At 38.2% G+C, this 26,267-nt stretch overlaps 7 protein-coding genes and 1 long non-coding RNA gene across 10 annotated transcripts; 6 read left to right on the top strand and 2 right to left on the bottom strand.

Moving 5' to 3' along the window:
- The first annotated feature begins 15 nt into the window (after window positions 1–15).
- On the top strand, window positions 16–2,462 carry LOC109186879 (probable aminotransferase ACS12). Its single transcript, XM_019337058.1, has 4 exons — window positions 16–623; window positions 726–860; window positions 1,190–1,350; window positions 1,496–2,462. The coding sequence occupies exons 1-4, from the start codon at window positions 168–170 to the stop codon at window positions 2,349–2,351; spliced, it is 1,608 nt and encodes a 535-aa protein (XP_019192603.1). The 5' UTR covers window positions 16–167; the 3' UTR covers window positions 2,352–2,462.
- On the bottom strand, window positions 2,460–3,764 carry LOC109186880. Of its 2 annotated transcripts, none has more exons than XM_019337060.1 (2): window positions 2,878–3,764; window positions 2,460–2,724 (listed from the first exon to the last, which is right to left on the bottom strand). In XM_019337060.1, exons 1-2 carry the CDS (start codon window positions 3,643–3,645, stop codon window positions 2,623–2,625), a joined length of 870 nt encoding a protein of 289 aa, XP_019192605.1. In that variant the 5' UTR covers window positions 3,646–3,764; the 3' UTR covers window positions 2,460–2,622. The 2 variants fall into 2 exon arrangements, with proteins under 2 accessions (XP_019192605.1, XP_019192606.1); XM_019337061.1 differs by having other exon boundaries at window positions 2,867–3,759.
- Window positions 3,765–4,441: 677 nt separating this feature from the next.
- On the top strand, window positions 4,442–7,322 carry LOC109186741 (protein YLS7-like). 2 transcript variants are annotated; one of them, XM_019336857.1, is made up of 4 exons: window positions 4,442–4,796; window positions 5,152–5,555; window positions 5,740–6,014; window positions 6,117–7,322. In XM_019336857.1, exons 2-4 carry the CDS (start codon window positions 5,183–5,185, stop codon window positions 6,924–6,926), a joined length of 1,458 nt encoding a protein of 485 aa, XP_019192402.1. In that variant the 5' UTR covers window positions 4,442–4,796; window positions 5,152–5,182; the 3' UTR covers window positions 6,927–7,322. The 2 variants fall into 2 exon arrangements, with proteins under 2 accessions (XP_019192402.1, XP_019192401.1); XM_019336856.1 differs by having other exon boundaries at window positions 4,443–4,796; window positions 5,182–5,555.
- Window positions 7,323–10,502: 3,180 nt separating this feature from the next.
- LOC109186739 lies at window positions 10,503–13,390 on the top strand. Its single transcript, XM_019336855.1, has one exon. It carries the CDS (start codon window positions 10,537–10,539, stop codon window positions 13,198–13,200), a length of 2,664 nt encoding a protein of 887 aa, XP_019192400.1. The 5' UTR covers window positions 10,503–10,536; the 3' UTR covers window positions 13,201–13,390.
- A 207-nt stretch (window positions 13,391–13,597) lies between these two features.
- LOC109186355 lies at window positions 13,598–13,925 on the top strand. Its single transcript, XR_002055127.1, has 2 exons — window positions 13,598–13,635; window positions 13,735–13,925. It is a non-coding gene; the product is annotated as an uncharacterized LOC109186355 (long non-coding RNA).
- A 3,563-nt stretch (window positions 13,926–17,488) lies between these two features.
- On the top strand, window positions 17,489–18,486 carry LOC109186352. The gene is made up of 2 exons (XM_019336300.1): window positions 17,489–17,580; window positions 17,668–18,486. Exons 1-2 carry the CDS (start codon window positions 17,524–17,526, stop codon window positions 18,277–18,279), a joined length of 669 nt encoding a protein of 222 aa, XP_019191845.1. The 5' UTR covers window positions 17,489–17,523; the 3' UTR covers window positions 18,280–18,486.
- A 1,725-nt stretch (window positions 18,487–20,211) lies between these two features.
- LOC109186917 lies at window positions 20,212–21,267 on the top strand. Its single transcript, XM_019337107.1, has 2 exons — window positions 20,212–20,422; window positions 20,528–21,267. Exons 1-2 carry the CDS (start codon window positions 20,357–20,359, stop codon window positions 21,125–21,127), a joined length of 666 nt encoding a protein of 221 aa, XP_019192652.1. The 5' UTR covers window positions 20,212–20,356; the 3' UTR covers window positions 21,128–21,267.
- A 112-nt stretch (window positions 21,268–21,379) lies between these two features.
- On the bottom strand, window positions 21,380–24,798 carry LOC109186916 (probable LRR receptor-like serine/threonine-protein kinase At5g10290). Its single transcript, XM_019337106.1, has 4 exons — window positions 24,019–24,798; window positions 23,360–23,620; window positions 22,377–23,249; window positions 21,380–22,084 (listed from the first exon to the last, which is right to left on the bottom strand). The coding sequence occupies exons 1-4, from the start codon at window positions 24,449–24,451 to the stop codon at window positions 21,603–21,605; spliced, it is 2,049 nt and encodes a 682-aa protein (XP_019192651.1). The 5' UTR covers window positions 24,452–24,798; the 3' UTR covers window positions 21,380–21,602.
- Between the last annotated feature and the right edge of the window lie 1,469 nt (window positions 24,799–26,267).

Raw genomic sequence — 26,267 nt, 5'->3', positions numbered from 1 at the left:
GTAAGAATTAAGATTCCTTGGACGAAATCGAGAATCCAATCTTTTTCGTCCACCAAGCAAACGCTTCCAGCCTCCACCAACAAATTAAAATCCAAAGCCTTTCCCTTTTAATTTGGTTCTCAATCATCGAGGCCGCCGTTCCGGGCGAGGATTTGCCGGCGACTCACATGACCCGGTCCACCTACGCCAATTCGGACCCATACAACGAAGACCAGACCCGCAAGGCATCATCCAGTACAGGCATGAAGCTCATTGTCCCCTTACAAGGCGTAGTTCAAGGGAGGGGTGGCCTAATCCTGGGCTCACTCATTCCTTGCGCTCTCTTCTACTTTCTGCAGTTCTACAATAAACGACACCGTTCGCGTCGCCCTTCTTGCGGTTCCAATCTTCCCTCGCCGTCCACCTCATCCCCCAACCTGGCCGAACTACCCCGGACGTCTTCGCGCCTAAATTTGTCCGCTCGTGGCTCCATTGGCCGGGCCCACCTCTCCGCTAGGGCTAGTTCTATTGCGAAGCCCAATGATTCTCCTTACTACATTGGAATCGATAGGTTCCGAGACGACCCGTACGATGAATTGAACAACCCGGAAGGGATTATGCACCTGGGATTAGCTGAAAATAGGGTAACAATATGGCTTTCGTTGCGTTATTTCTTACTAGTTTACTTATCTTTTGATTCGAAATTCAATTATTTTCTGCTGTTTTCATTCTTTATTCCCTCAAAGTTATCGCTGGATTTGATAGAGAAGTGGCTTTCAAATAACTTGAACGGTTCTGCACTTGAAAGTCTTGCTGGTGGGTTGAATATTACCGGAATTGCTGCCTACCAGCCTTTTGATGGATTGATGGAGCTGAAAGTGGTAATCTTTTGTCAAATTATGCTTATTATGATCCTAATTCAGTTAAAGCTTGAATTTTTCTGAAAATGTTGTAGTTAATATTACCGTAATGCTGTTTAATGGCATTTGAGTTTGAGCATTCTTGATGCCAGGAAGTTGCATGGCTAGCAGTTTTATTAACCAAGGAGTTTGGGTTGTTAATTTGAAAGGATTAACTTTTTCAGTCCTTGGATAGTTGATAGCTCACTGAGATTTCATATTGTTTCAACTTTTTGGATTTAACCAAATATGATCTTTGAAGGAATACTGAATCTGTCTAACCATGCAGTCTTAAATTCTTAATCCTTCAGGCCATGGCAGGTTTCATGTCTGAGGTCATGGGAAGAGCAGTTTCTTATAATCCATCACAAATGGTATTAACTTCTGGTGCAACTCCTGCCGTTGAGATACTGTCCTTTTGCTTAGCTGACCAGGGGAGTGCATTTCTTATTCCAACACCATATTACCCTGGGTAGTAGCTATTTCTTTCTAGTCAGTTTCATATCATGCAGTAATCTTATTTATTTTTGCAATTTTTTTTCTTTTAGTTTATGCTTACGTGTGTGAAAAATATATATGTGGACTGGACTGAATTTAACTAGGTTATCAATATGCAGGTTTGATAGGGATATTAGATGGCGAACTGGTATAGAGTTAATTCCTGTACATTGTCGTAGCTCTGATGACTTCATGCTGAGTATGACAGCTCTGGATCAAGCATTTAACCAGGCTAGAAAGCGTGGGCAAAAGGTTCGTGGAATACTCATTTCCAACCCTTCCAACCCTGTTGGAACCCTGCTGACCAGAGAAGTGCTATACGATCTCTTAGATTTTGCTAGAGAGAAAAATATCCATATAATCTCAGATGAAATATTTGCTGGTTCTAATTATGGCAATGAAGAGTTTGTAAGCATGGCAGAAATTATAGACTTGGAAGAGTCTGACAGGGAAAGGGTTCATATAATATATGGGCTATCTAAAGACCTTAGTCTTCCAGGCTTCAGGGTTGGGGTAATATATTCCTTCAATGAGAATGTTTTGGCTGCTTCAAGAAAGTTAACAAGATTTTCATCAGTTTCAACTCCTACACAGAGGTTGCTAGTTTCAATGCTTTCAGACACTAGATTTATTCGGGATTACCTCGAGGAAAATAGAGAGAGATTGCGAAGAATGCATGGCTTATTTGTCACAGGTCTAAATCAACTAGGAATTGAATGTACGAAGAGCAATGCAGGTTTGTATTGCTGGGTGAACATGAGTAGATTAATCAACCCTTACAACGAGAAGGGAGAGCTTGAATTATGGGATAAACTCTTAACTGTAGCTAAGATAAATGTAACTCCCGGATCAGCTTGCCATTGTATCGAACCTGGATGGTTCAGGTGTTGCTTTGCAACTTTACAAGAGAAGGATGTTCCTTTAGTTGTTGAAAGGATAAAACGAGTTGTTGAAAGCTGTAAACCTCCAGCTTGAAGTTTTAGAGTTTTTAATTAATATCATTTTGCCTACTTGCCTTTTTCCACTTCTTCCTGTATTTATGATTGGACACAGTTAGCATTTATATTGCAGTGCGGTTTCATGTCATTGCAAGCTTTATCTTTCATTGCACAATAGAATATTTGGAAATGTGTACAACAGGTTCTTGTTTTAGAAAGGTAACACCTTGAGATCCTTAACAAAGCACAACTAATCGGTTTTTATGCTATGTATATTGTAACATCATGAAACAAGTTGAGGTTGATTTTTACAGAAGTTGTAATTGCCTCTTCCATTTGGTGTGCAATCCTTCAACGCTTCCTCCAACTCCAAACATGCAGCATCCAATACCACTCCTCTCTATGAATTTCTGCAACGAAGGATGGTAAAATAATACGTTTCCATTTTAAATTCTATTGGTGCTTGGCATATTATTCTGTTGTAATTTATCATGAAGCATAGTATAGTTTTGAGTGTAAAATAAGCTTTTGAAAATTTTTTAGTGTAAAAACTAGAGGATTACCATTTGATTAGCTTTTCTCTGATGGCTTCTTCTTCGGCTCATCATTATAAGGTCTCCTAGTGTTAGCAGTGGTTTCCTTATTATTGTGCTGCTATTACTCTCCGAGTCTGAGCCTGTGTCACATATTTCTGGATTTTGAGCACTGCCCTTCTCTAAGCGGGGGCTAACCTGTTGTTCAATGGAGTTTAACTCAGGTGATAATAAAGGAAAGAGTTTCTCCAAGAAAGCGGTCCCAACTAGGCTAGTAGTGCCCGTTGCATAACTGCTCGTGCTGCCTGTTTCAGAAGCCGGTGAAGGTGGACTTTTCAGCCTGCTGCTGTTGATATCTTCCACAGGAACAGCGCTCGAGATTTCCCAGGTTGATATCAAGCCATTCGCTAGCAAAGAGGGCGCTGAGCTGAAGGAGTCATCATCCGATTCAAAACAAAACGCTTCCCACAGATGACCACTGTTGTCGTTCCCATCATCACCTCGAGCCTCTGTTCTTGCAGGCAACACAGAGGAGCCGAAGATGTTCTCCTGGGAAGACGACTCTGCAGATGGGCGGGGAAGTGGGAAGCTGGGAAGTGGCGTCCCCGGCTTCTCCTCCCACTCAAATGGGATCGAAGCTACAAGCTTCACCGGAGGAACAAATTTCTTTACGGGTTTATCAACAGGCTTCCAATCCTTGTTTGGCACTCCTGGCCTTACTTCCCAAACAAATGGTACAGAAATTGGCTGTCTTTCTTTCCTGCTGTTACAACTTTCAGGAACCTTGTTTTCTGCCATCTTGGAATGTCAATGGTTTCTTGTCTGACACTGAAATCTTGCATTATTGCATATACATATATAAAGCTAAAAAAAATAGTGTGAAACATAGTGGGTTAGCGGCTTCTGCACCTAAACCTACGTGCCCAACAACACCATTTTATGGTTCAGAAATTAGGTAAAGTACGCCTGTTTTGTTTTATTAATATCCGAAAACTTGGATAATCCAAGAATAGAAGATGATAGCAACTTAGACCAACCTATCCACTTTGCTTTAGTTTTTGACCGGACATGTTTAGTCAATTAGTTGAACGGGTGACGGCTTGCAGATTCGTTACGAAACATATCAGTGCTCTTGCACCAAAACATGATACATTATGCTACATTATAAAACATGTACTAAATAGAAAAACAAACAAACATACGTGAATTAGCAGTGATAATGGTTCGATTCTGGTGTCAATCAAATTGACAATTTATGATTTGAGATTCAATTTTGGCCTCAAATTGATAATTTATGAAGCGAGATTTGATTGAATCAGAATTAGAACCGGTTCATTTAATTTTAACATATTTTAAATTTTCAATTTCTTTATAAGTTTGTTTTCAAACTTAAACCAATACGAGTAAGTCGTTTTCAAGTCCATTTCTGATTTGGACTTGCATCATTAGGACGATAACGGCGTTTTAACGCCGTGTAAATTAAATATTCCGTACAACTATGAGACAACGTTGAAACGGTTGACATCGCGGTATCACATGACGTTACGATCAAACGTCGAAATCCATTAATTACCGTCGCTTGCCACCTGGATCCAGTCTGAACATTCATTCATTGACTGCCTCTAGGCTCTGGTCTTCCCCTTCTCTAATCCCTAACAAGGATTTTAATTGATTGTTTAAAGAGCAAATCTGTAAAAATTCCATTCCCGGCAAGTACAGACTACTGAGTAGTAATTACTACATTCTCGTGCCGTGTATCCGTTCTTCTGATTCTATGCATTCTTGATTTCCCTTTCCACCATTATCTCTCTGCATTTTACTCCATCTTCTCCCAAGCTCAACAACACACTGGAGGACTGCCCAGAGCCTCAAAACTATAAATTTTGGCTGAATTTCAAGATTCCAAGTGGATCTGTTATATGGGCGGTTCTGTTCTCAAATCTTAAAAGGTAAGAGCTTTTTAGATCTCAGCTAGGTTGCTTTTGTTGTGGTTGCTGGGCGGGCTAAAGGGAAACACAAAATACATTATTATGCTGGATGTGTTTGTTAATTGGGACTGTAGTTCACTAGTTCTCAGCAATATCTTTTAACTGACCAGAAAGTTTGTAACTTGGGACTTATATTTATGATTTTATAGTTAAGAATTTGATTTGTATGTTGTTTGGGGCCTTATATTTGTGATTTTATAGTTAAGATTTAAGAATGTGTTGTTTTCAATTTCTGCTACTTAAACAACAATTAGGTTGAGCAGATGAGCTGATAGTTAGTTTAGAATTGTTGTTAATATATGATTCTGTCGTTCAGGGGTTTGCTAAAGTTGTTAAATTTGGATAGGATGACTACAGCTTCTGCTAAAGACAGTGCAACAGGATCCTATCCGAGGACATTAGTGTCCATTGTGATTTCAGTTGGGGGCCTTGCTGTGTTCTTAATTCTTGCTTCATCGTTTCTTACCTCGGGGCCTATTGCTTCTGCTGTTCGTGGGCATTACTATGGTGTTGATAACTCAAGAAAGAATAGTTTAGTCCTCGAGGATGCTGGAGTGTGTGTTGACCCTCCCAGAAATGGTACAGGAATTGATTCTCAAGCCAAGGATAGTAAATTGAGAGAGTTTTCTTCAAAGTCGGTGGAGAAAGAGCCTGTCGATGATGGTCAACTTGATGGAAAGAAGGATGCAACTCTTCCTTCATATCAGTTGAACAATTCAGGTGTGTTAAACCCTCTCTCTTTCGCCATATTCAACTTGATTTTAGCTTTTGTTATACAAATTGAGTTCTTGGTGTTCAGGCCATATAAATGAATGGAACTTGTTTGCGTTTCCATAGTGATGACTGTGCCAATAAGATGAAATAGTCTTTTTAAACGTCGGGTTCATTTTTGAAATTGTTGCAGAGTGTGATTTGTACAGTGGGAAATGGATTTATGATTCAACTGGACCATTGTACACGAACAACTCCTGCCCAATCATAACACAAATGCAGAATTGCCAGGGAAATGGAAGGCCAGACAAAGATTATGAGAACTGGCGGTGGAAACCAACTCAATGTGACCTCCCTCGATTCAATCCAAAACAATTCTTGGAGTTAATGAGAGGGAAGACTTTAGCTTACGTTGGTGATTCAGTTGCCCGCAACCAGATGGAGTCAATGCTGTGTATCCTTTGGCAGGTATGATCAAGATTCAAGAACCATTCTCTCTCTCGGGATATAATGTTATCTGTGTTTCTCGTTATGGACTTATGGTAACTTTTGATTCCCTTTTCTTTCCAGTATGAAACTCCAAAAAACCGTGGGAACAAGAAAATGCAACGCTATTATTTCAAATCAACATCGACCATGATTGTGCGAATCTGGTCCTCGTGGCTGGTTAATCAAACATCTGAGCCGTTTGATTATGCTCCAGCAGGAGTGACCAAACTCCACCTTGACGTTCCAGATGAGGGCTTCATGGAACATATTCCCCAGTTCGACGTTGTTGTGCTCTCCTCTGGTCACTGGTTTGCGAAGCAATCGGTTTACATATTAAACGACGAGATTGTGGGGGGACAACTTTGGTGGCCAGACAAGTCTAGACCGATGAAAGTCAACAACATTGAAGCTTTCGGGATATCTGTTGAAACAGCTCTCGCTGCCATGGTTTCACACCCGAAGTACAGAGGTCTCACCATCGTGCGTTCCTTTTCGCCCGATCATTACGAGGGAGGAGCGTGGAACACGGGAGGATCGTGCACGGGGAAGGTCAAGCCAGCTGAAGATAGTGAATTGGCCGAGAATGGGTTCACCAACATAATGCACGAGAAACAGTTGAGTGGCTTCTCTCGAGCAATCAAGAAGAAAACGAACAAGTCAGAGCTGAAATTCATGGACATCACACGAGTGTTTGGGTATCGCCACGATGGACACCCAGGCCCCTACCGAAGCCTTGACCCAAACAAAATCACAAAACGAGGACCGGATGGTAGACCTCCACCGCAGGACTGCCTGCACTGGTGCATGCCAGGTCCAGTCGATACATGGAACGAGATGGTGTTTGAGACTATACGGAGAGAATTCCAAGGACCGCAAACTACTCCCTCATGAACCACTCTCGCACTGCAAAGATTCTTTTAAATTATGGCTATTGGCTCGACTCCTTTCTTCTTCAGGCTACATGAGAAACAAATAGACAAAACTACATGGCCATACCTTGCCAGTTTATGAACCTTATCTGCCACGAATTTGGAATGCAGCTTGGCTTGTCACATAATTATTGTTGTTTGATACGCTGAACAGTAGTACATGAGTAAAGTTCACTTGCAGGGGCTTTTGCAGCATTTTGTTGCCGTACAACATTGTGACATGTTAGTTCTAAAAATACAAGTCAAGAATAGAAAGCTGTCTATTGTTGTTTTCCTCTTATTTTCAAAGTACAACACCACATTCTACCACGTTTTATAAGTTATTTTACATTTGACTATCGATGAGAATTCAAGCCAATATATATGACTTCAATTAAACTCTGCAAGTGACTCAAGGTGACTTTGAATTAGTGTAACAGTAAAAAGATACCAACTATAAATAAAAAATTGTATGATTTTTTTTTTTGAGTAACGAGAAAAATCAATAGCCACTAATTGAAGATGTCTGAAATTTTTTATGTTCCATTGTATATATGAATAATTGGGGGTCCAATTCAATTGTGATTTTATGGAGGGAAACTTGGACCGTACTTTAATGAAATGGAAGCTTGAAAATTAAGATTACTGATTAAAGTGTAATTATTTTGATTCTGTTGGTTCCCTCCTCCCACCATACTACCCACACACAGGAATAAATGAATAATCATTGTATACACATTGAACATGTGGTACATAAATATAATTAAATTAATGATTTGTATTTTATACAATGATCATGATATAAATTTGAACATCCATGTCTATCTCTAGCCACTTTCTTGAATTATCAGCATCACATTCTTGATTTTTTTTCCCATACATTTAACATATATTCATTCAATACAAATCACAATAATCTTTATTATTTTTTTCAAGAAACCTCAATTCCTCAAAAGGATAAAAACAAAATCATGTAGGAGATCTTTCAAAAAAAAAAAAATTAAAACTTACACGATGCTCGTGAAGAATTTTTTACACAAATGAGGGTGAAATTTCAAATTCAAATTGTACGAGTTGAAGAACCGCACAAATGAGTCAACTACTCTACTTTGTTCTTAGTAAACATGCATCGACATGAGATCCCACTTCTTGTCCATGAGGCGACAAGAAGTTACGTTCAAGTTCATTTAGTTACTTTTAGTATATACAAATTTCAAAGAAAAAATAAGAGATATTTCAATGAATTGATCAAATTTATATTTATTAACTCGGTAGATAATTTTCATATATTTAGTTTGTGATAAAAAATATTTGACACTTTATTTTTTAGACATGAATAAATGTATAGAAAACAATATTTTTATGGTTTTTTTTTTTTAAAAAAAAAAAAAATTCTAAATTGAAATTTGTAAAATTTTAATAGTGTTTGCAATTTTTTAAAAAGAAAAATCTTGGTGTCATGAATCATGATGTATATTGTACAACTACATATACATAAATAAATAAATAAATAAATCCTCAATTTTGGGTAAAATGGTGCATGCACCATCCTCTTAAAACTCTTGCTTCCTAGTTAATTCAGCTAATTAGCTAATTGTCAATTATGGTTCATAACCATCATATCTCCATGTTCATAATTATGCATTTTCTCAAATCTCACTTCCTTTTTTCCACCTTTTACGGTATTGAGTATGCCTCTAAGTCTCTAACTAATAAATCATTACATCGACTTTTTCACTTTTATCAACAAAATCTCCCAACAAATTTCCAACTGCCGACATCCTAGCTCCAAACTAACTCCCATTCTTCCATTAACATATTATTATTTTATAATTAGAGGTTATAGTCTTACTAAAATAATAATAAAGTATTATTTATTTGACAAAAATTTGTGTGAGATCGGGTCAATATGAAAAATGTAATACTAATCAAAATAAATTATTTATTACTTATATGAGAAAGTATAATACTTTTGAAGAAAAATGTAATACTTTTACATTTTGATTTAAAAGTATTTCATTTTTCTTCAAAAGTATTACATTTTCTCTCATAAGTAATAAACACATGCCAACATTACTTATAATGGAAAGTGTAATACTTTTTATGATACATCAAAATGTAAAAGTATTACACTTTCCCTCATAAGTAATTGACACTTTATTCCTAATTAGTATTACATTTCCATCTGGACCCGATCTGTTTTACAGATAAAAATTCGTTAGACGGATTTACATAAGTACGATCCTATTTATTTTAAGAAAAATGACACGATTAGTTCTTCATCTTTAAAGAAATACAAGTTACTACTCAAGCCTCATGGTGGTGTTTAAGAGATTACACAAATCTCTCATAACTTAACCATAAGTACCTTTGAGGTCCTACCAACACAAACATAATTATTCTTTGTGTGTTATTTGATCTTCGAGAAAATTTGTGACCAATTTTTTTTTTTTTTTAAAGACAACTCAAATTGATCTTTACAATGACAGAATGTTAAAAGGAAATTATTAGACGGATTACTTGAAGGTCTAGTCCAGTATCATCCCATCCAAACGTGACACACTATTGATTAACCCCCTCAACAAATAGCTAAACATTATTTAGCTATCAAAATCAAATAGGTACATGGGGAATACTACAATAATATTCAATGTGACACTTAATTGTGGCTTAAATTATGTATTTATGAATTGAACCTTACCACCATGGGAAAGGAGTGGCTGACAGTTGTGGGTTAATGACACTTGCTTAAGATTGATTAGCTGTTGGTTAAGACTTCAATTAGCAAACTGATTTTCACTACATACCAAAAATCTACTAGTAATTATTCACAATATCTTCTTTTTCTCTTCATTTTCTTTTTGTAATAATGCACTACTTAGTTTAATATTTTCCTTTGTGAATAACAGTGTCTGATAATGACACTCAACAATGATGACTTTTTCTTCCCAAATATATATAATTTTTAAAATTCTTCCAAAAATGACATCACCTAGACATCAATACAACAATTTGTGTATTAATTAATTTAGGGTTTAGTAACTAAACATATAAAAAAAATTAATTATCAAAATGTCTCTTGACTATAGCGAAATTATCAATTTGATCATTGACTATTTTTTAGATTAATTAAGTCTTTCAACTTTTAAAAAATAATTTATTCCTCAATTTATTTTGTCGTTAGATGTTCGTTAACTCATGACCAAATTAATAATTTTACTATAGTTAATAAACTATTTTGATGCACCATTTTTTATGAATAAAATTTTTTAAATAAAAAAAAAATCACTTATAGTTAATCAACTCAACTAGCGAATTGTGCTTCCTTAATTTTGTTGCTAAAATGGCATAGTTTGGGTGTCACCGGGACAGTAATCAGCGTTCAGTGTTGACTATAACGGGAGAGTCAAATAAAAATCTCAATTTCTCATTGGCCGCACCTCCCGGGCCCCACCGCTGTTGACAATTTAGGACTCCCATTGGTACATTTAACTCACGCGCCTCATCGGCACGTGGCCTACTCCCTCCACCTACGCTGTTTCTCCCTTCCCATTTCTCGACGACAAAAAGTTCTAACATAAGACTCCAATGCTATGAGACAACAACCTTTCTCTCTCACCCCCTTTCCTTTCTCCTTCGAAGACTGTATCTTTTTCCGTTCAGGCTCAGTTAATCGCCGAAATCAGTGTAACCCGACAGGTTTCCGGCGATTTCGACATGGAAGCTCGTGGTCGGGGACACCGGAAACCCATTTCGAATCTGGGTTAGTTGTTGTTTTCCTGTGTAATGTAACCCGAGGTTTGAACTTTGAACTCAAACTAAACCAAACTCACACCAAACACAGTAGTAGCAGCAACAACATAGGACCAATAAAACACCCAAAAGCCTCTGACTTTTCTTCACAATTCTTCTCTGAGATATTCACGTTTCCCTCGGAATTTTCAAGGTTGTCGACTTCTATGGCTAGCATTAATGCGAACGCAGCAGCTGACGTCTCGTCTTCCGGGGAGGACGGGGCGGCGAAGGCCGTGAATAAGCGGTATGAAGGGCTGCTCACAGTTCGTACCAAGGCTATAAATGGGAAAGGAGCTTGGTATTGGACTCATCTTGAGCCCATTTTGGTTCGGGACCCGGAAACCAACCTGCCAAAAGCCGTGAAGCTCAGGTGCAGTCTCTGTGACGCTTCGTTTTCGGCTTCAAATCCGTCCCGGACCGCTACTGAGCATCTAAAGAGAGGAACTTGCCCGAATTTCGGCTCAGTCGCGAGGCCCGTTTCTCAGTTGCCTCCCTTAGCTTCGCCTTCTTCGCAGAATCATCGGAAACGAGGCTTTAAACAAACTGGAGTTCCCGTTCCCGTTCCCGTTCCCTCTAGCTCCTTCGCAGCAGCTGGGGTGCTTGATTCTTCGCGGGTTTCTACTGAAATAATGGGCTATTCAGGTGCCCAGAATCCGCAGACAATGGTCACTAATACTGGCTTGACTCAACACCAATTGGTGTTGTCCGGTGGGAAAGAGGATTTGGGTGCGTTAGCTAAGCTGGAAGATAGTGTTAAAAAGCTCAAAAGCCCAAAATCCTCGCCTGGCCCTGCCCTCAGCAAGGACCAGGTTGATTCAGCTTTCAATTTGTTGGCTGAGTGGTTCTATGAATCTTGTGGTTCGGTTTCCTTTTCCAGTCTTGAGCATCCAAAGTTCAAAGATTTCCTAAGCCATGTTGGCTTGCCTGCAGTATCAAGAAAGTACTTTGCCGGAGCAAAGCTTGATTCAAAGTTTGAGCAAGCAAAAATGGAGTCAGAAGCTAGAATTAGGGATGCAGTGTTTTTTCAAATTGCTTCGGATGGATGGAAGAACGATAATTGTCAGTACGTGGATGATTGCATGATTAAGTTTACTGTAAATCTTCCAAATGGCTCTTGTGTGTTTCATAAGGCAGTGTACAAGGGTGGTTCATTGCCATCACAGTATGCTGAGGATGTTTTGTGGGAAACCATTAGAGGGATAAGTGGGAATGTTGTTCATAGATGTGTAGGAATAGTTGGAGATAAGTATAAAGCCAAGGCATTGAAGAATTTAGAGAATCGGAATCATTGGATGGTTAATTTGTCTTGTCTGTTTCAAGGATTTATGAGTTTGATTAAAGATTTTAGCAGAGAGCTTCCCCTTTTTAAAACTGTAACTGACAATTGTTTCAAGGTAGCCACTCTATTCAATACTACTTCTCAAATTAGAAATCATTTCCTTAAGTTTAGGTCACATGGGGTTGAGCTTCCAGGGCTAATTAGAGTTCCCTTACCTCACTGTGATTTGTCCAAGAACTCTGGTCCTGTTTCTAGAATGTTGGAGGATGTGCTGAGCTATGCTCGGATACTCCAACTAATAGTTCTCGATGATTCGTATAAAACTGTGTGTGCTGAGAATCTTATTGCTAGAGAAGTTGCGGAGTTGATACAGGATGTTGGATTCTGGAATGATGTGGAATCTGTTCATTCACTGATGAAGATGATCAAGGATATGGCTGAAGATGTTGAGGCTGAGCGGCCATTAATTGGGCAGTGTCTTCCCCTCTGGGAAGCACTGAAAGTTAAAGTTAAAGATTGGTGTGTCAAATTTAGAATTGCTGAAGGGACAGTGGAGAAGATAGTCGAGAGGAGGTTCAAGAAAAATTATCACCCAGCATGGTCAGCTGCATTTGTACTCGATCCATTATACCTTATAAGGGACACGAGTGGGAAGTACTTGCCACCGTTTAAGTGCCTGACACATGAACAAGAAACAGATGTGGACAAACTCATAACACGCCTGGTTTCAAGGGAGGAAGCTCCTATTGCATTGATGGAGCTTATGAAATGGAGGTCCGAAGGCTTGGACCCACTCTATGCACAGGCCGTTCAGGTGAAACAGCGAGATCCAGTGACAGGGAGAATGAAGATCGCAAATCCTCAGAGCAGTAGACTCGTTTGGGAGACTTGCTTGAAAGAGTTAAAGTCACTAGGTAAAGTTGCAGTTAGGCTGCTCTTTCTTCACGCAACTTCATGTGGGCTTAAGTGTAATTTTCCCTCAATGCGGTGGGTTTGTTCACAAGGGCACTCCAGGGTTGGGCTCGATAGAGTCCAAAGAATGATATTTCTTGCAGCACATGCAAAACTCGAGAGGCATGCCTTCTTGAACGAGGAAGATGATAAGGACACCGAAGTGTTTCCCATGGCTAGTGGTGAAGATAGTATGCTCAACGAAGTCTATGTTGATGCACGCTCAGTGTAATCTTTAATCTTTTAACTCTAGAATTGTGATATGTAGGCTAGAATTCTTTACATTCTATTTCGTTTGTCCACTTGTTGCTTCTAGTACAAGGTTTTGGAAATATCACAGGGAGAGCAGTGTATTCTAGGAAGAACTTTCAATGGAAAATTATTTTGTGATTAATTGCATGAAAAAGCAGATTTTCTTGTTTCCAAGAATAAAGAATTGTTTGTGTATCACTTATGTATTACAACAAAGTGCACATTTGTTTGAACTTATGACTTATTGCAGAAACTTCTCTCAGCTTATTATCAGGTCCGATTCCATTTTTTGGCATTTCGCAGAACAGTGATACCATCAAATGAGCCAACCTAGGAACTATAACGAACCAGATTTCTGTATTGAGAGGGGATTTCTACTACATCAGTTATCACAGGATCAGGAATGAAGGGAAAGGTTTGCGATTTTTAAGGAAATTTTAATTTGAATCCAAATGTTGTTTGTTCAATTTCTTCCAAGAATCATGTCTTTTTGGTGTGCTTGCCTTGATTACAGTTGTTTGAGCAACCCTTAAGCAACGGAGGCTGCCGACATCATGCATCATTAGTCATCTGTCATACCTGAAAGGAATATTGCAACAGACTTGAACTTATCATCTCTAATCTGCCTTTTTTGTGTTCTTCATTATAATCTCCAATCATTTTCTGTTGAACACTATTGGAATGGACTAATATTCTTCAAGATAATACCCATTATTGTTTCTTTTTGCCATGGATAATCAACCTGCACATACTTTACTGATATTACAAAGGAAAATACATGCACTTTAATCAAATGAAAGATGCCCAGGGAGTATATATGTCTGAAAAAAAAGTGGAAATTTTAACTGTTAAAAGTACTTTTTACAAGAATCTTACACCTTTGAATTCTTCCTTATAATTGCTGTTACTTTTTCATATCTTTATTTCCCACTTATGTGGGTAACCACTGCTCCTAGGACCTATGTTGTTTGTCTGCAGATACCTTTCATATGCTTGAAAAACTCATTAATATTGTGTTTAAGTTTAACTAACTAATGAAAGTATTACTATGTCCAGAATCAATCTAGTAGTGTGGTCCTAAACATTAGCTTATGTAACATGTAGAACAACAGTAATGCTGGAGGTGTGGTCCCTTAATCATCTTGTATTCTTGAATTAAGTGATCATGATTTTGTGGATTTTCATGAATGTGGCGAGTAATGATGCCAACTTGAGTGTTTTTCCATTCTGGGAATGAACAAAAACTGCAAACAAAATGTATTGGTTGATAATGGTGGTGCTTTGCTGAAACTGTGGAAGGGAATTTAGATTCATGTGTACGTGCACGAATATTCATCGTTGAGGAATCGCATGCTCATCGCGGTAAAAATTGTAAGCTTAAAAAGTTGCAACAAAGAAATGATTGGGCCTCTGCAAGGTGATGATTTTGGAATGTTGTAAAGACATTGGACTGATCTCATTAGCCCAACAAGTCAAGAACTGAACTTCAACCCATCAAGATTTGGAGGTTTTGAGAAAACATGACATATTATACATTTATACTATAGACCATAGTCCATATTACAATGTGAATTATGGATAAATATTTATTTTTAATATAGTGAATGTTCATTATTTTGTAGTACATCAAATAATGAACGTTCAGTATGCAACAAATGGATAGTCATTTTATTAAAAACGAATTTTATGTCAATGATTCTCCTCACAAGGTGGACCATAGTCCATGATATACAATGAGTGAGATAATATAGGTAGTTGATACACTAGGGGTCTATTACTTAAACTCGCAATCACTACTTAAAGGTGTTACTAGCTAGGCAAAATTGTCCCTATAGGCAAAATTTTCTTATGTGATGGGCTCGGCCAGGAAGATATTAAGAAATAGCAAGAATCGAATTCATTATTTTTTGGTATGCTCCATCTCTTCAACCACCTGATCGGTCAATCTTAATTAGTTAATTTGGCATTTTTTTTTATATAAGAAACAAAATTGAAATCTTTATTTCATCTCATCTAAAAATTGAAGTTATACTAAGACTATTTCATGCACATTTATATTATTAACTTCTTCCATGCATCATGATAATATATTTTTCCTTTTTAAGGCATATCAGTACATACTCAGTAGTGACCACTGACCATGCATGTATATATCAACATTGAACATGGCAAAGGTAAGGGCAGAATTGAACCATACATTGAAGTTAGTTGCCCATGCCGCAGGATGGGAAAACTGAACACAACTTCCATTAAATACATGCATACATAAAATGGTGCATGCATGTATATATGTTCCTACACACACATATATATATATATATATATATATATATAGCTTGCAAATCATCGTCAAAGGTGGCCATCACTTGTCGTTTTCATGTATAAACATTTGCCCCACTTCGGTCTCAATGTATGCATGTGTACGTATGTCGAAAATATAGCAAGAAAGAATATAATGTAGTTAAGAAACACTAATCCTAGATTATGTTATTTCTTGTTGGTTAATGTAATTAACGTTAATACTTGTTTTCTCGCTTTATTCTCTGGTACATGGTTCCCTGCCTGACAATGTAACAGAGATCGAACAGCATCAAATTACTGCTAGAAACCAACATTGTTAGAGGATAAAAAATAAAAATAAAAATTACTAATGTTTAATTTTGTTCCTTAGGATATAGGTTGTCCCTTTAGGGGCAATGCATGCATGTGCGATCTTACCGTCTTTATTCATTGTACGTATGGTACCGTAGTTTGGCATTAGGTCTACCTCCGACAATAATATATCTTTTGGTTCCTAACAATATAATATAATGTATTTCTTCATCTTTCTTTCTTTTTCACCTTTCGTCACGCCAAATGTGTGTGGGGTATGTACTCTTTTAATTTGTATAAATTACTTCGTAACATTTAATGAATTTGACTCACTAATATGTATGTATACGTATTCCGATGCGCGGATAAGTATTGTCTTCAAATATAAAATTATAATCAAATGATTTAAGAAAGTAATGTTTTGTTGCTCATGAATAAAAACATGAAATGCAACACTACAAGGGATGACACCTGGGTTTAGTTGATTGGCTTATCTATGAAGTTGGTCATCAACTAATTAAGATTTTCTTGAAATGAGCCACCTTATCATAGTTAAAATTAAGAATTAGAAACAGACAAATAAATAGATCACATAGATAGTTTAGTATATATATTTCTTAATTTGGCCTAGCTACCAACCATATATATCAACTACCAAACACAAATTCGATCGTAATTAAAAAGTTCATTAAGTTGGAGCTAACCAAATTACCGTACACGTACCAAATTCAAGGACAAAATTAAAAATTTGGGACACCCACGGCATTAATTAATTTGATTTATTAATTAGAGCATCCATAATTAATCCTCTACAAACGTTAAATTTTGGATGGGCGTGTCGTCAGGTGTAACATGATTCTTGTCTCCCAATTGCTTATTTTATAAACTCCGTCAAAGACGACCGTCGCTCAACTCTTTTTTAGTTCTTGGTTGCCTCCTCCTGCAAAACATCACAGCGAAGACGGAACATTTCGGAAATAGCAACCCATTTATTAAATTAGTGCGTGCGACCAATAATAATAATAATTAAAATACCATGCATGTTGGCATAATCAATTAAAGTATTTTAATAATATAATAATTTTGTATAGAAAAAACTTGCAACTCCTATCTGAATGTGTATCGTGAATAAAATTCACCCTGTAACTTTAGTTAACAAAAAATTACAAGAAGACAAATTTAACTTGGAACCTTATGATTACCTACTTTTGACATGAATTAATGGTCGCCCTAACCGCTAGCTGAATTTCGGACACTAGTTTAGATTCGGCCTAAAAATGTATTATTGGTGAAATTCACCTTTTGGTCTTAGCTAGGCAGTAAAGAGGTAAATATAATTAACTTAATTAAGTTGTCCGATCCATAGCTAACTGGTTCAAATAAAAAATGTCAATTAATAACTTTTACAAAGATTTAAATTTTGAATCAACTTAATTGTCAGGCCATGGTCTTAGCTAGTCCGTAAAGAGGTAAATTAGTTTAATTAAGTTATTCATAAGTAGCCGGCTCAAATCAAAAAGTCTATTAATAACTTTTATGAGGAGTTGAACTTTAAATCAACCTAATTGTCAGATCAACTTGATTGTGGACCGGCTTTTTATATATAGATTGATACTATATATATATTCAAGGCTATATATGCATCCGTGTGGAAGAGGGTGTAGTTGGCTCAAAGCTAAGCGGATCGGATAACATATAGCTAGAGAAGAAGATGGGTGTCTGGTCTGCTGAAAACGCAACCAAGGCTTATCTAAAAACAATGAAAATGGTTAGCATATATATATAGTTTTGGATCCTTAATTATGTTTGTTCTTCTGTCGTGTTCAGTTCGGACTAATTGATAATGAATGTGCAGGGAAAAGGAGCAAAACAGCCGGATGTAGCAGAGTTCATCTCCGCACTGGCTGCCGGCAACACTGCCCGCCTGATCCTCGTTGCATGTGCAGCAGCAGCTGGAGCCGACTCCACCGCCGCAGCCACCACACGAGCCCTGGTGGCCGCCGCCCAACAGACCGGCGGCCGCGTGGTCTCCGTTCTCAGCTCCGCCGATGAGCTCCGCTCTTGCAGAACATCTCTGGGTGAAGACGACGACGACGCAAAACACGTGGAGTTCATCCTCGGAGACGCCGAGGCCCTACTGAGGAACGAATACAGGGAAGCGGACTGCGTCGTCGTGGACTGCAACCTTAAGAATTCCGAAGCCATACTAGAAACGGCGCGGCGGGTCGGAAAACCCGGCGCCATGGTTTTGGGGTACAACGCGCTTTGCATGGCGTCGTCACGGCGGTGTCAGGGACTCAACGCTCATTTGCTGCCTATAGGAGAAGGTGTATTAGTAGCCAGACGCGGTGGCTCCGCCGGAAAGGGCAAGAGCCGGTGGATTGTGACGGTGGATGAGGGCACCGGGGAAGAACATGTCTTCAGAGTCAGATCATCTTCTTCTACACATGGCCGGAAAGACGGTTAAACCCTTGCTAAATGCATGCTTCAAAACACCAAATTTGATCCATTCAACATTTTCCTATATTAAGTTATGAACAGCCATTATTAGTTAAGCAATTTATTAGTAAGCTTACTGGCTAATGGCTATGGTGATCAGGGTTTAACTCCCAGTCTTCTTGAATTTGTACATATATATATTTCAAGGCTGCGTTTGGCCAGGGTAAAAACTTGTGCTGCTACATATATATCAATTAGCTTTATTTTAATTCTGGAATATTTATAAAGTTTTTCGAAGTTAAACAATGGATCAAAAAACAAGAAAAAAAAACCTACAGAAATCAAGTTTGGTTTTCACTTCTTAGTGGAAGTGACTTTCTTGGTTTGAGTCGATTTATTATGAACAATCTAATCTGTTTTATTTCTTTATGATCCTTGACGAGATAGAGTTATAAGGTGGTTATAGACTTCAGCCAGCCTTGATGGATCTAAAAGCAATTTGACCATTAATGGATCAATGATGAATTGATGATGATGATGATGAAGAACAACACAAATCTAGTTGTTATCTAGCTGCTAGTTGATTAGAACCTATACACACATGCACGCAATCATTCTACTATGACTAACTTAATAATTATAATTATGATAATATAACAGGATCTTAAGATAGATGAACAGGCTAGGGTCTTCCTGGCGGGCCTGATATGATAGATCATTGCATGCTGATGATGAGCTTAGCTGCAACTCATCTATCCACGTGAAAAAACAGCCTTGATCTGCACCCATACGTGCGCGCAGATTCTTCAAATTAAACTATAACTTGTCCACACCCACAAATCTGCATTTTTGTTTTTTTCTGTGTTATTTTATGGGCAAGAGGGATGCATTTATAAAGCAGAAGACAAAGAAAGTTTCAAGAACTGTCACTGTTATGGCCCTCTGATCTGGGTCCATCAAGAACGTGTCAAGATTCTTTTATTGCCAGAAAAATGCATGGCCTCACCTACTCATCAGTTGTGTGCGAGCAATATATATATATATATATATAATTCATGATCTTAACTCCCTAGCTACACCGGAATGGGAAGCCTCAATAATGGAAGAAGAAAGACCAAACGACAGGAAATTCATTCATCTTGTAGCTATGTTTATCCACCACCTTTGCAGAAGGAAACAACTTGATCTGATCTGGATCTCTGCATGCCTGCCCGGAAGCACAGCAAACTGTGACATGTTCTGCTTCTGACCAGCCATCTAACTATTCTATTGTTTTTCTGTCATTCTAGGATGTTTCCTCCACGGTTAGTTGGTAAAACGGCTAGCTAGGCCAATAGGCCACTCTGCTGAGAGTCGAACTTATAACCTTGTACGTGATTATCAAGTTAACAACCTGACCAACTTGACTGGAGCTGCTTCCAAGTACACACGTTTTCTCCAATGGTAAGCAGGTCGAAAATTTATAGGTTATGTCTTCCTGAATAAGAGTCAAACTCTGCAGATGTGACTCATACGTTGTTTAGGAGATAATACCATGGAAAGCTAGCATTGACCTGGGATTGTAAGCACACAGTTTTTGTCAAATGACTATGAAATTTAGGATTTTGAGGAGGTAATAATAACATGGTTTGTGTCTAGTTTGTCTCCTAAGCAAATAGTATTAAAATCATAGGCTTTGTGTTGTCTTAATGAAGGAAGTTTCAGCTGCCCCTTCCTAATACAGCATTACAGCTAATAAAGTACGGATTATATATATTTCTACAGACCAGTGGTCCATGTTATATCACTATGAAGGAAGGCATCTTCATAATGCAGTTTCCTGGAAGCTGGTCATGGCATACAGTACGTACATACATACATGTTAGTTTATTTCAAGTTGCAGAATAAGACAAGCAAGCAAAGGTTAAACATGGCATGTTCATGATGTTTCTTTTATCTGTTTTTTTACCTAAATCCAGTTGGGTACTGTCTCAAATAACACCCCACCAGGCCACCACTACTCTATATAAAAGCTGGAATTCTTCAGTGTTCTCAACTCATCATCTCAAGTTCTCACAAAAGGAAGACAGATCAATTAAGAGAGGGAAGCGAAGAAAACACAACGAATGGAGAAGATGAGTTGCTGGTCTGCTGAAAATGCCACAAAAGCCTATATCAGAACAATGAATATGGTGAGTATCATATCATATCATATCAAGAATCCTTTTGGCTCTAGAACATATATAAGTTTTGATATGTATTTTGTCCAGTTGCTTACTTGATTCGATCTTGTGCAGGGAGAGAACGCTAAAGAGCTAAATGGTGCAGAGTTTATTTCAGCGTTAGCAGCTGGAAACAACGCGCAATTGATTGTTGTTGCGTGTGCTGGTGCTGCAGATGCCATCACGCTTGCCCTGGCAGCAGCGTCTCAGCAAACTGGAGGGCGCGTTGTCTGCATCCTCCCGGGGCTAGAAGAGCTGTGCTGTTCTAAACTTACTCTGGGAACAAACGCTGGCCATGTTGATTTCATCGTTGGGAATCCTCAGGAATTGCTGTCAAAGCACTATAAAGAGGCAGATTTTCTAGCCATTGACTGCAATCTTGAAAACCATGAAGAAATTCTCAGATCAGTTCAGGGAAGTGTGAGGTATAACAACACTGTGATCTTAGGCTATAACGCGTTCTGCAAGCAATCATGGAGAAGCAGCAGTTTGCGTATTAGCCTGTTGCCTATCGGAGAAGGATTGCTGCTAACAAGAATAGCTGCCAAGAACAAGAAGATTAACAGACCCGGGATGCAGAAGAAGGGTCACTGGATTGTCAAAGTAGATAAATGCACTGGCGAAGAACACGTTTTCAGGGTCAGATCCCCTCAGAGGAGAGTAATAGAAGCTTAGATCTCCCAACTGCATCAATTATTAGAGGTGCTTAGCTACTTAGACAAGAATTTTAGTTAAACAAATGTAAATAGTGAGCTTATCCAGTTCGCAATTCTCCAAATGAATTCATTAAAGAAATTTACTCTTCTGTTGAGACATTCCAGTTTCACTGCAAGAATCATTTATCTCATTCTCATTTCAAATACTTAAAATGATTTCATTGCTCGAGATCATTTAGCTGCAGCAGGTGGAAAAGGGAAGAGCAGAAAGGGCAAACAATGGAAGAACATAAATGCTAAAGTTAAGGTGTTACGCTACAAAATCATCAAGAAACAAGACAGTGTTCTCTAAGGAAGAAACAGCATCCTAGGATTCCTAGCTACATCAGTAAATCCTAGAAGCGTAGTGCTAATAAGAGGTTAGTAGCATCCTATCTGTTGCACGAACTGAAGACACGAAAGTTTCTCAGGCAACAGCGAGATCTTGGCAAGCATCAGCAAAGGTTAGTGTGGTTACCCAGTTCTCGAACAATTGTTTCCATGGATGGTCGCTCCTCTGGGCATTCATGAGTACATGTCCAAGCAATTTTTGCAAGCTTTGCAGCTTCAGCTTCTGAGAATCTCCCTTGAAGATTCTTATCTATAAAATCATGGAACTTGCAAGATTCAGCTGCAGTACGCATTGAATTGTTGAACTTTCGCTTCCCAGAGATTATTTGGAAAATGAGAACCCCAAAAGCATAAACGTCACTTTTCTCAGTGAACCGCCCTGTAGTACTGTACTCTGGAGCTAGATATCCCATGGCAGCACTTGCCTTGAGGGCCGAGAAGACAGTATCTTTCGTGAGAAGCTTGTACAGGCCCGAATTGGAAAGCAAAGGTTTAAATCGCTGGTCAAGTTGAATGTTCTCAGCAGATATATTTTGGTGGACAATAGTTGGTTTATTCACCTTACATCCGTGCAAATACTCAATTCCTGGTTAAGAGGTGAACTGACGTTAGTGAACCAAATAAACGATATGGATCATCCAAAACGGGCAAAGGGAACATAAAAATTCAGGTTTAAATGTTCACTACTGAAATGATAAACAAGCATATACTTCTGAAGTTTATAAAGTACACATTTTTAGTCGACTTGCTTATGTAAGTAAACTCCTTCTAACATACTAATATACAACATATTACCATTTTTCGTGCATCTAAGGGGTTTGGCATAAACTGATTTATTTAAAACTCTTTTGAGAAAAATAATGAGGATTAGAACTGACCTTTAGCAGCGCCACTTATGATACCGATTCTGGTGGACCATTCAAGAACCTCAGCATCACCCTCTTTCACATCTAGATAGCGTAATAAGTTTCCATTTGGAACATAATCATAAACAAGAAAACACTCTCCCCGGCCTCTGGAACAGCAGAATCCTCTTAACCTGACCAAATTTTCGTGTCTAAAGCAGGTCAGAATGCTCAAACCTCTCAAAAACTCGGCCTCCTCAGACTTGCAACTAATTTTGGTGATTCTCTTAATTGCAACCACTGATCCATCTCTTAGAGTTCCTCTATAGGTTGCTGAAAAGTTGCTCTTGCCCAGTAGATTCTTATCTATGAAGTTCTGAGCAGCTGATTCCACCTCTTCTAGATTGAACCTAAAACTTTGAAAAACCTCCTGGGGAACCCCACCATAACGCCGCCCCTCAGCCAAAGGATCCCATCCACTTGCATATTCAAGGCTAACGAGTGGTGAGCCATTCTTCTTGTTTACGTTCTTGGCATGCTCAGTATGCAGACTGCTATCAGATACATCAAGTGCACCACCCCGTTTCTGCTTCCATTGCCTATATCGCGAGAAGACAAGAATTCCTAAAGCTGACCCAATAACGGTAACTATGACCGCTCCAACAACAACTGATGCCTGTGAGGATTTAGATGCAGTTGAGCAATGACTGCCACTGCAATTTAAGTTCAGATTTGCAGTTTCTGGAATATCTCTTGTAGAGAAACCATTTGAATCAGCTCCATAAGGCTCAGGTCTGTTAGGATTCGGATGATTCAAAGAAGTGCAAGCTCTCAAGGATAGAAAACCAGCTCCACACAATCCCGGATTGTTCTCATACTGAAACCCATCGACAAATCTCTTGAAAGCTTCAAATAAAAAGTGATTAAAATTAGACTTTCCCCATATTGGATCTACAATTAAAACAATAGAACTATGGTAGGGATGATATGCATTACAGTCAAAGAAAACTAACTACCAAGAGGGACATTGCCGGAAAGTGTATTGTTGCGGACATTCAGAACTTCAAGTAGAGGCATGTCAGCAAGTTTTGAAGGAATTGAACCAAAGAGATCATTAAAACTCAAGTCCAGCCTCTTCAACAATCCCAATTTGCCCAAGCTAGCAGGGATAGCACCCGTTAAATTATTAGATTGCAGGGCAAGGACACTCAGCTTCTCAAGATCACCAAACTCAGTGGGTATGCTTCCAGTGAGCTGGTTATAACATAATTGTAGAACTGCGTATCAAAGTAGGAGTTCATCAGAGAATACACCAAAAGCCATGTTGCTAAAAAGTAAAAACAAGTTTACCTCAATGTTACTAGGTGGTGTCAAATGAAGTTAGCAATAAAGCTTGAATCTTTCTAAAGAGATTTAACATTTACCATAAAGATAGATACATTGCAAGAATATCTTGGAATTTTTTTTTCTTAAAAGTTTCAACCTTTTGGAAAAATTATCAGTATTCCGGACTACTGGGTAATGATACACCTGAATAGGCACAAATGCTAGTCATTTCTATGATTCTATCTTGAATAAGCACAAAAGCTAGGAACTTTCTAAGAAATATTACTCAAAACCATTAGAAGATAGTTCATTTGGTTCATAATGGCAAAGACAGAGATTTTGAACTAACCTTGTAAGCTAGCCATTTTTCCAAGTTGAAGAGGAATCTCCCCTGAAAGATTATTGACATTCAAGTAGAGATCGCTGAGCTTAGTCAAGTTTGCAATCTCTGGGGGTATCTCCCCATACAAGGAGTTGTAGTGCAAGTACAGCCCCGTCAAGTGCTCGAGCCGTCCCACCGCCGGCGACAGCTTCCCGGAGAGCCCTCTTCCCTGGAGCGAAATGTTAGCCACTTGACCCTGCTCATTGCACGCCACTCCTTCAAAGGAACGATCGCACGGGTCCCCTGAAACGGTCCAAGAACTCAGCAATGCGTTTTCCGGGTCAATACTCGCCTTCAAGTCCATCAGAGCTCTTAGCTCAGCATTTCCACATACAGATGGCGCCCAGCAGAGGGCGGTGAACAGCAGAGCAAGATACAAGAGTAAAGAAGAAAGACCCATTTCTTCGATCAACAATGGCGGAAAGTGAAGCTAGCAGCTAGCTTTCTCCCTTCAGAAATGTACCACCTGCTTTTCAGTCACTTGTAATTGTCTCTTGAAATAGAACTTTGTTTCTGCTCTCCTTTAATCTTTCTTGTGCTTCTGTAATGGTTTGTGGTGTTGTTTTTTTGTTTCTTGGGACCGAGGGAGCCTCTGCAACAATGAGAAAGTAACTACTCCCCCCTCTTTCCGACAAGGAGAAGAGACAAAGTTTATGGAGACGCCCACACTGCGTTACAGCTTATTGCTGTAAATAGGACAATCACAAAATGGTTGTTACTAGGGTGACGACGATCCTGTAGTATAGATAACAGTGTTTAATACCATAATCTCAGCTTTTTAACAATTAAACAATGTTTAGTATTATTTGTAATTGTTGAGAAACACGATAACAAGACAAGAACAAAGGTCGATAAAAATAAATAAATAAATAAAAAGATTTACATGATTTGGTTGTTTAACTATACTATATTATTTCTATAGAATCGCAGGAGATCATTTATTAATTGTGATAATAATATTGTTGTAATTAGATAACTCTAATGGTATATTTGTAAATTTATTCATGTGATAAATAAATTTGTCCCGCACCCTTGACACTTTTACCAAAATTTGCACAATCCTAAATACCAATAGATGATTGCTACAACTCAATTTAGTAATAAAATGTAACAGCCTTAGGTTGTTCTATCTTGACTCCTATAGAGCAAGTTAGGTGACTGATGGATAACTATGTCAGTTGAATCCGATTCTCGAAAATATTAATTCTTTAATACTAATTTATTAATTTTTTAAAATACTCATTTTTTTTAAAAGGCTAAACCCCAACATTAAGGGCCCTCACATTTCGGCCCAACAAAGCATCTGGGAATATGTAAAGCATGGTAACTCAACTGAACATGAACCACAGAGGCTAGACCCAATAGTTATGCCGTGCAACCGAATGTACCATGCGCATGGTGCATACGACGCAAAACGACGTCGTTTTGACTAAAAACGCGCGTCCCATTTAAAAAAAAAAAAATCTAGGTTCGATTATCGGCAATAGCATTATTGTGGATATATAGTTATGAATTTCTGGATATATAGTTATAAATTTGTGGATATATAGTTATGAATTTATGGATATTTAGTTCATTCATTGTGGATATTTAGTTCATTCATAGTAGATATTTATTTCATTCATTCACTGTGGATATATAGTTATGAATTTATGGATATATAGTTATGAATTTCTGGATATATAGTTATGAATTTATGGATATTTAGTTCATTCATTGTGGATATTTAGTTCAATCATTGTGGATATTTAGTTCATTTATTGTGGATTTTTACTTCATTCATTCATTCATTCATTGTGAATTTTTACTTCATTCATTCACTGTTGATATATAGTTATGAATTTGTGGATATATAGTTATGAATTTATGGATATATAAAAATGCTATTGCCGAGAATCGAACCTGATTTCTTCTTTAAGTGAGACACGCGTTTTTTTAACCAAAACGGCGCCGTTTTGCAACCGTATGCACCTTGCAAGGTGCATTCGGTTGCACAGCATAATTTGCGGGCTAGACCTTGCTTACTGCGCACAAGGAGTCCTGCTCACTTTGAGAGGTTGCTCCCACACTGCCGCTAGTGAGACTCGATCCCTGGTCATTCTTTTTTTTTTTTTTTAAATACTCATAATTTTTTATAATGTAGTATCTGATTTATTGAGTTATTGTTTGAACTATTCAATAAGTTGCCCTATATATAATAACCTGAAAAATATATA

This window comes from Ipomoea nil, unplaced genomic scaffold, assembly GCF_001879475.1.
Source record: "Ipomoea nil cultivar Tokyo-kokei standard unplaced genomic scaffold, Asagao_1.1 scaffold1407, whole genome shotgun sequence".
Classification (NCBI taxonomy): Eukaryota; Viridiplantae; Streptophyta; class Magnoliopsida; order Solanales; family Convolvulaceae; genus Ipomoea; species Ipomoea nil.
Note: the sequence above shows the minus strand (reverse complement) of the source record. Positions and strands in the feature narration are given on the sequence as shown.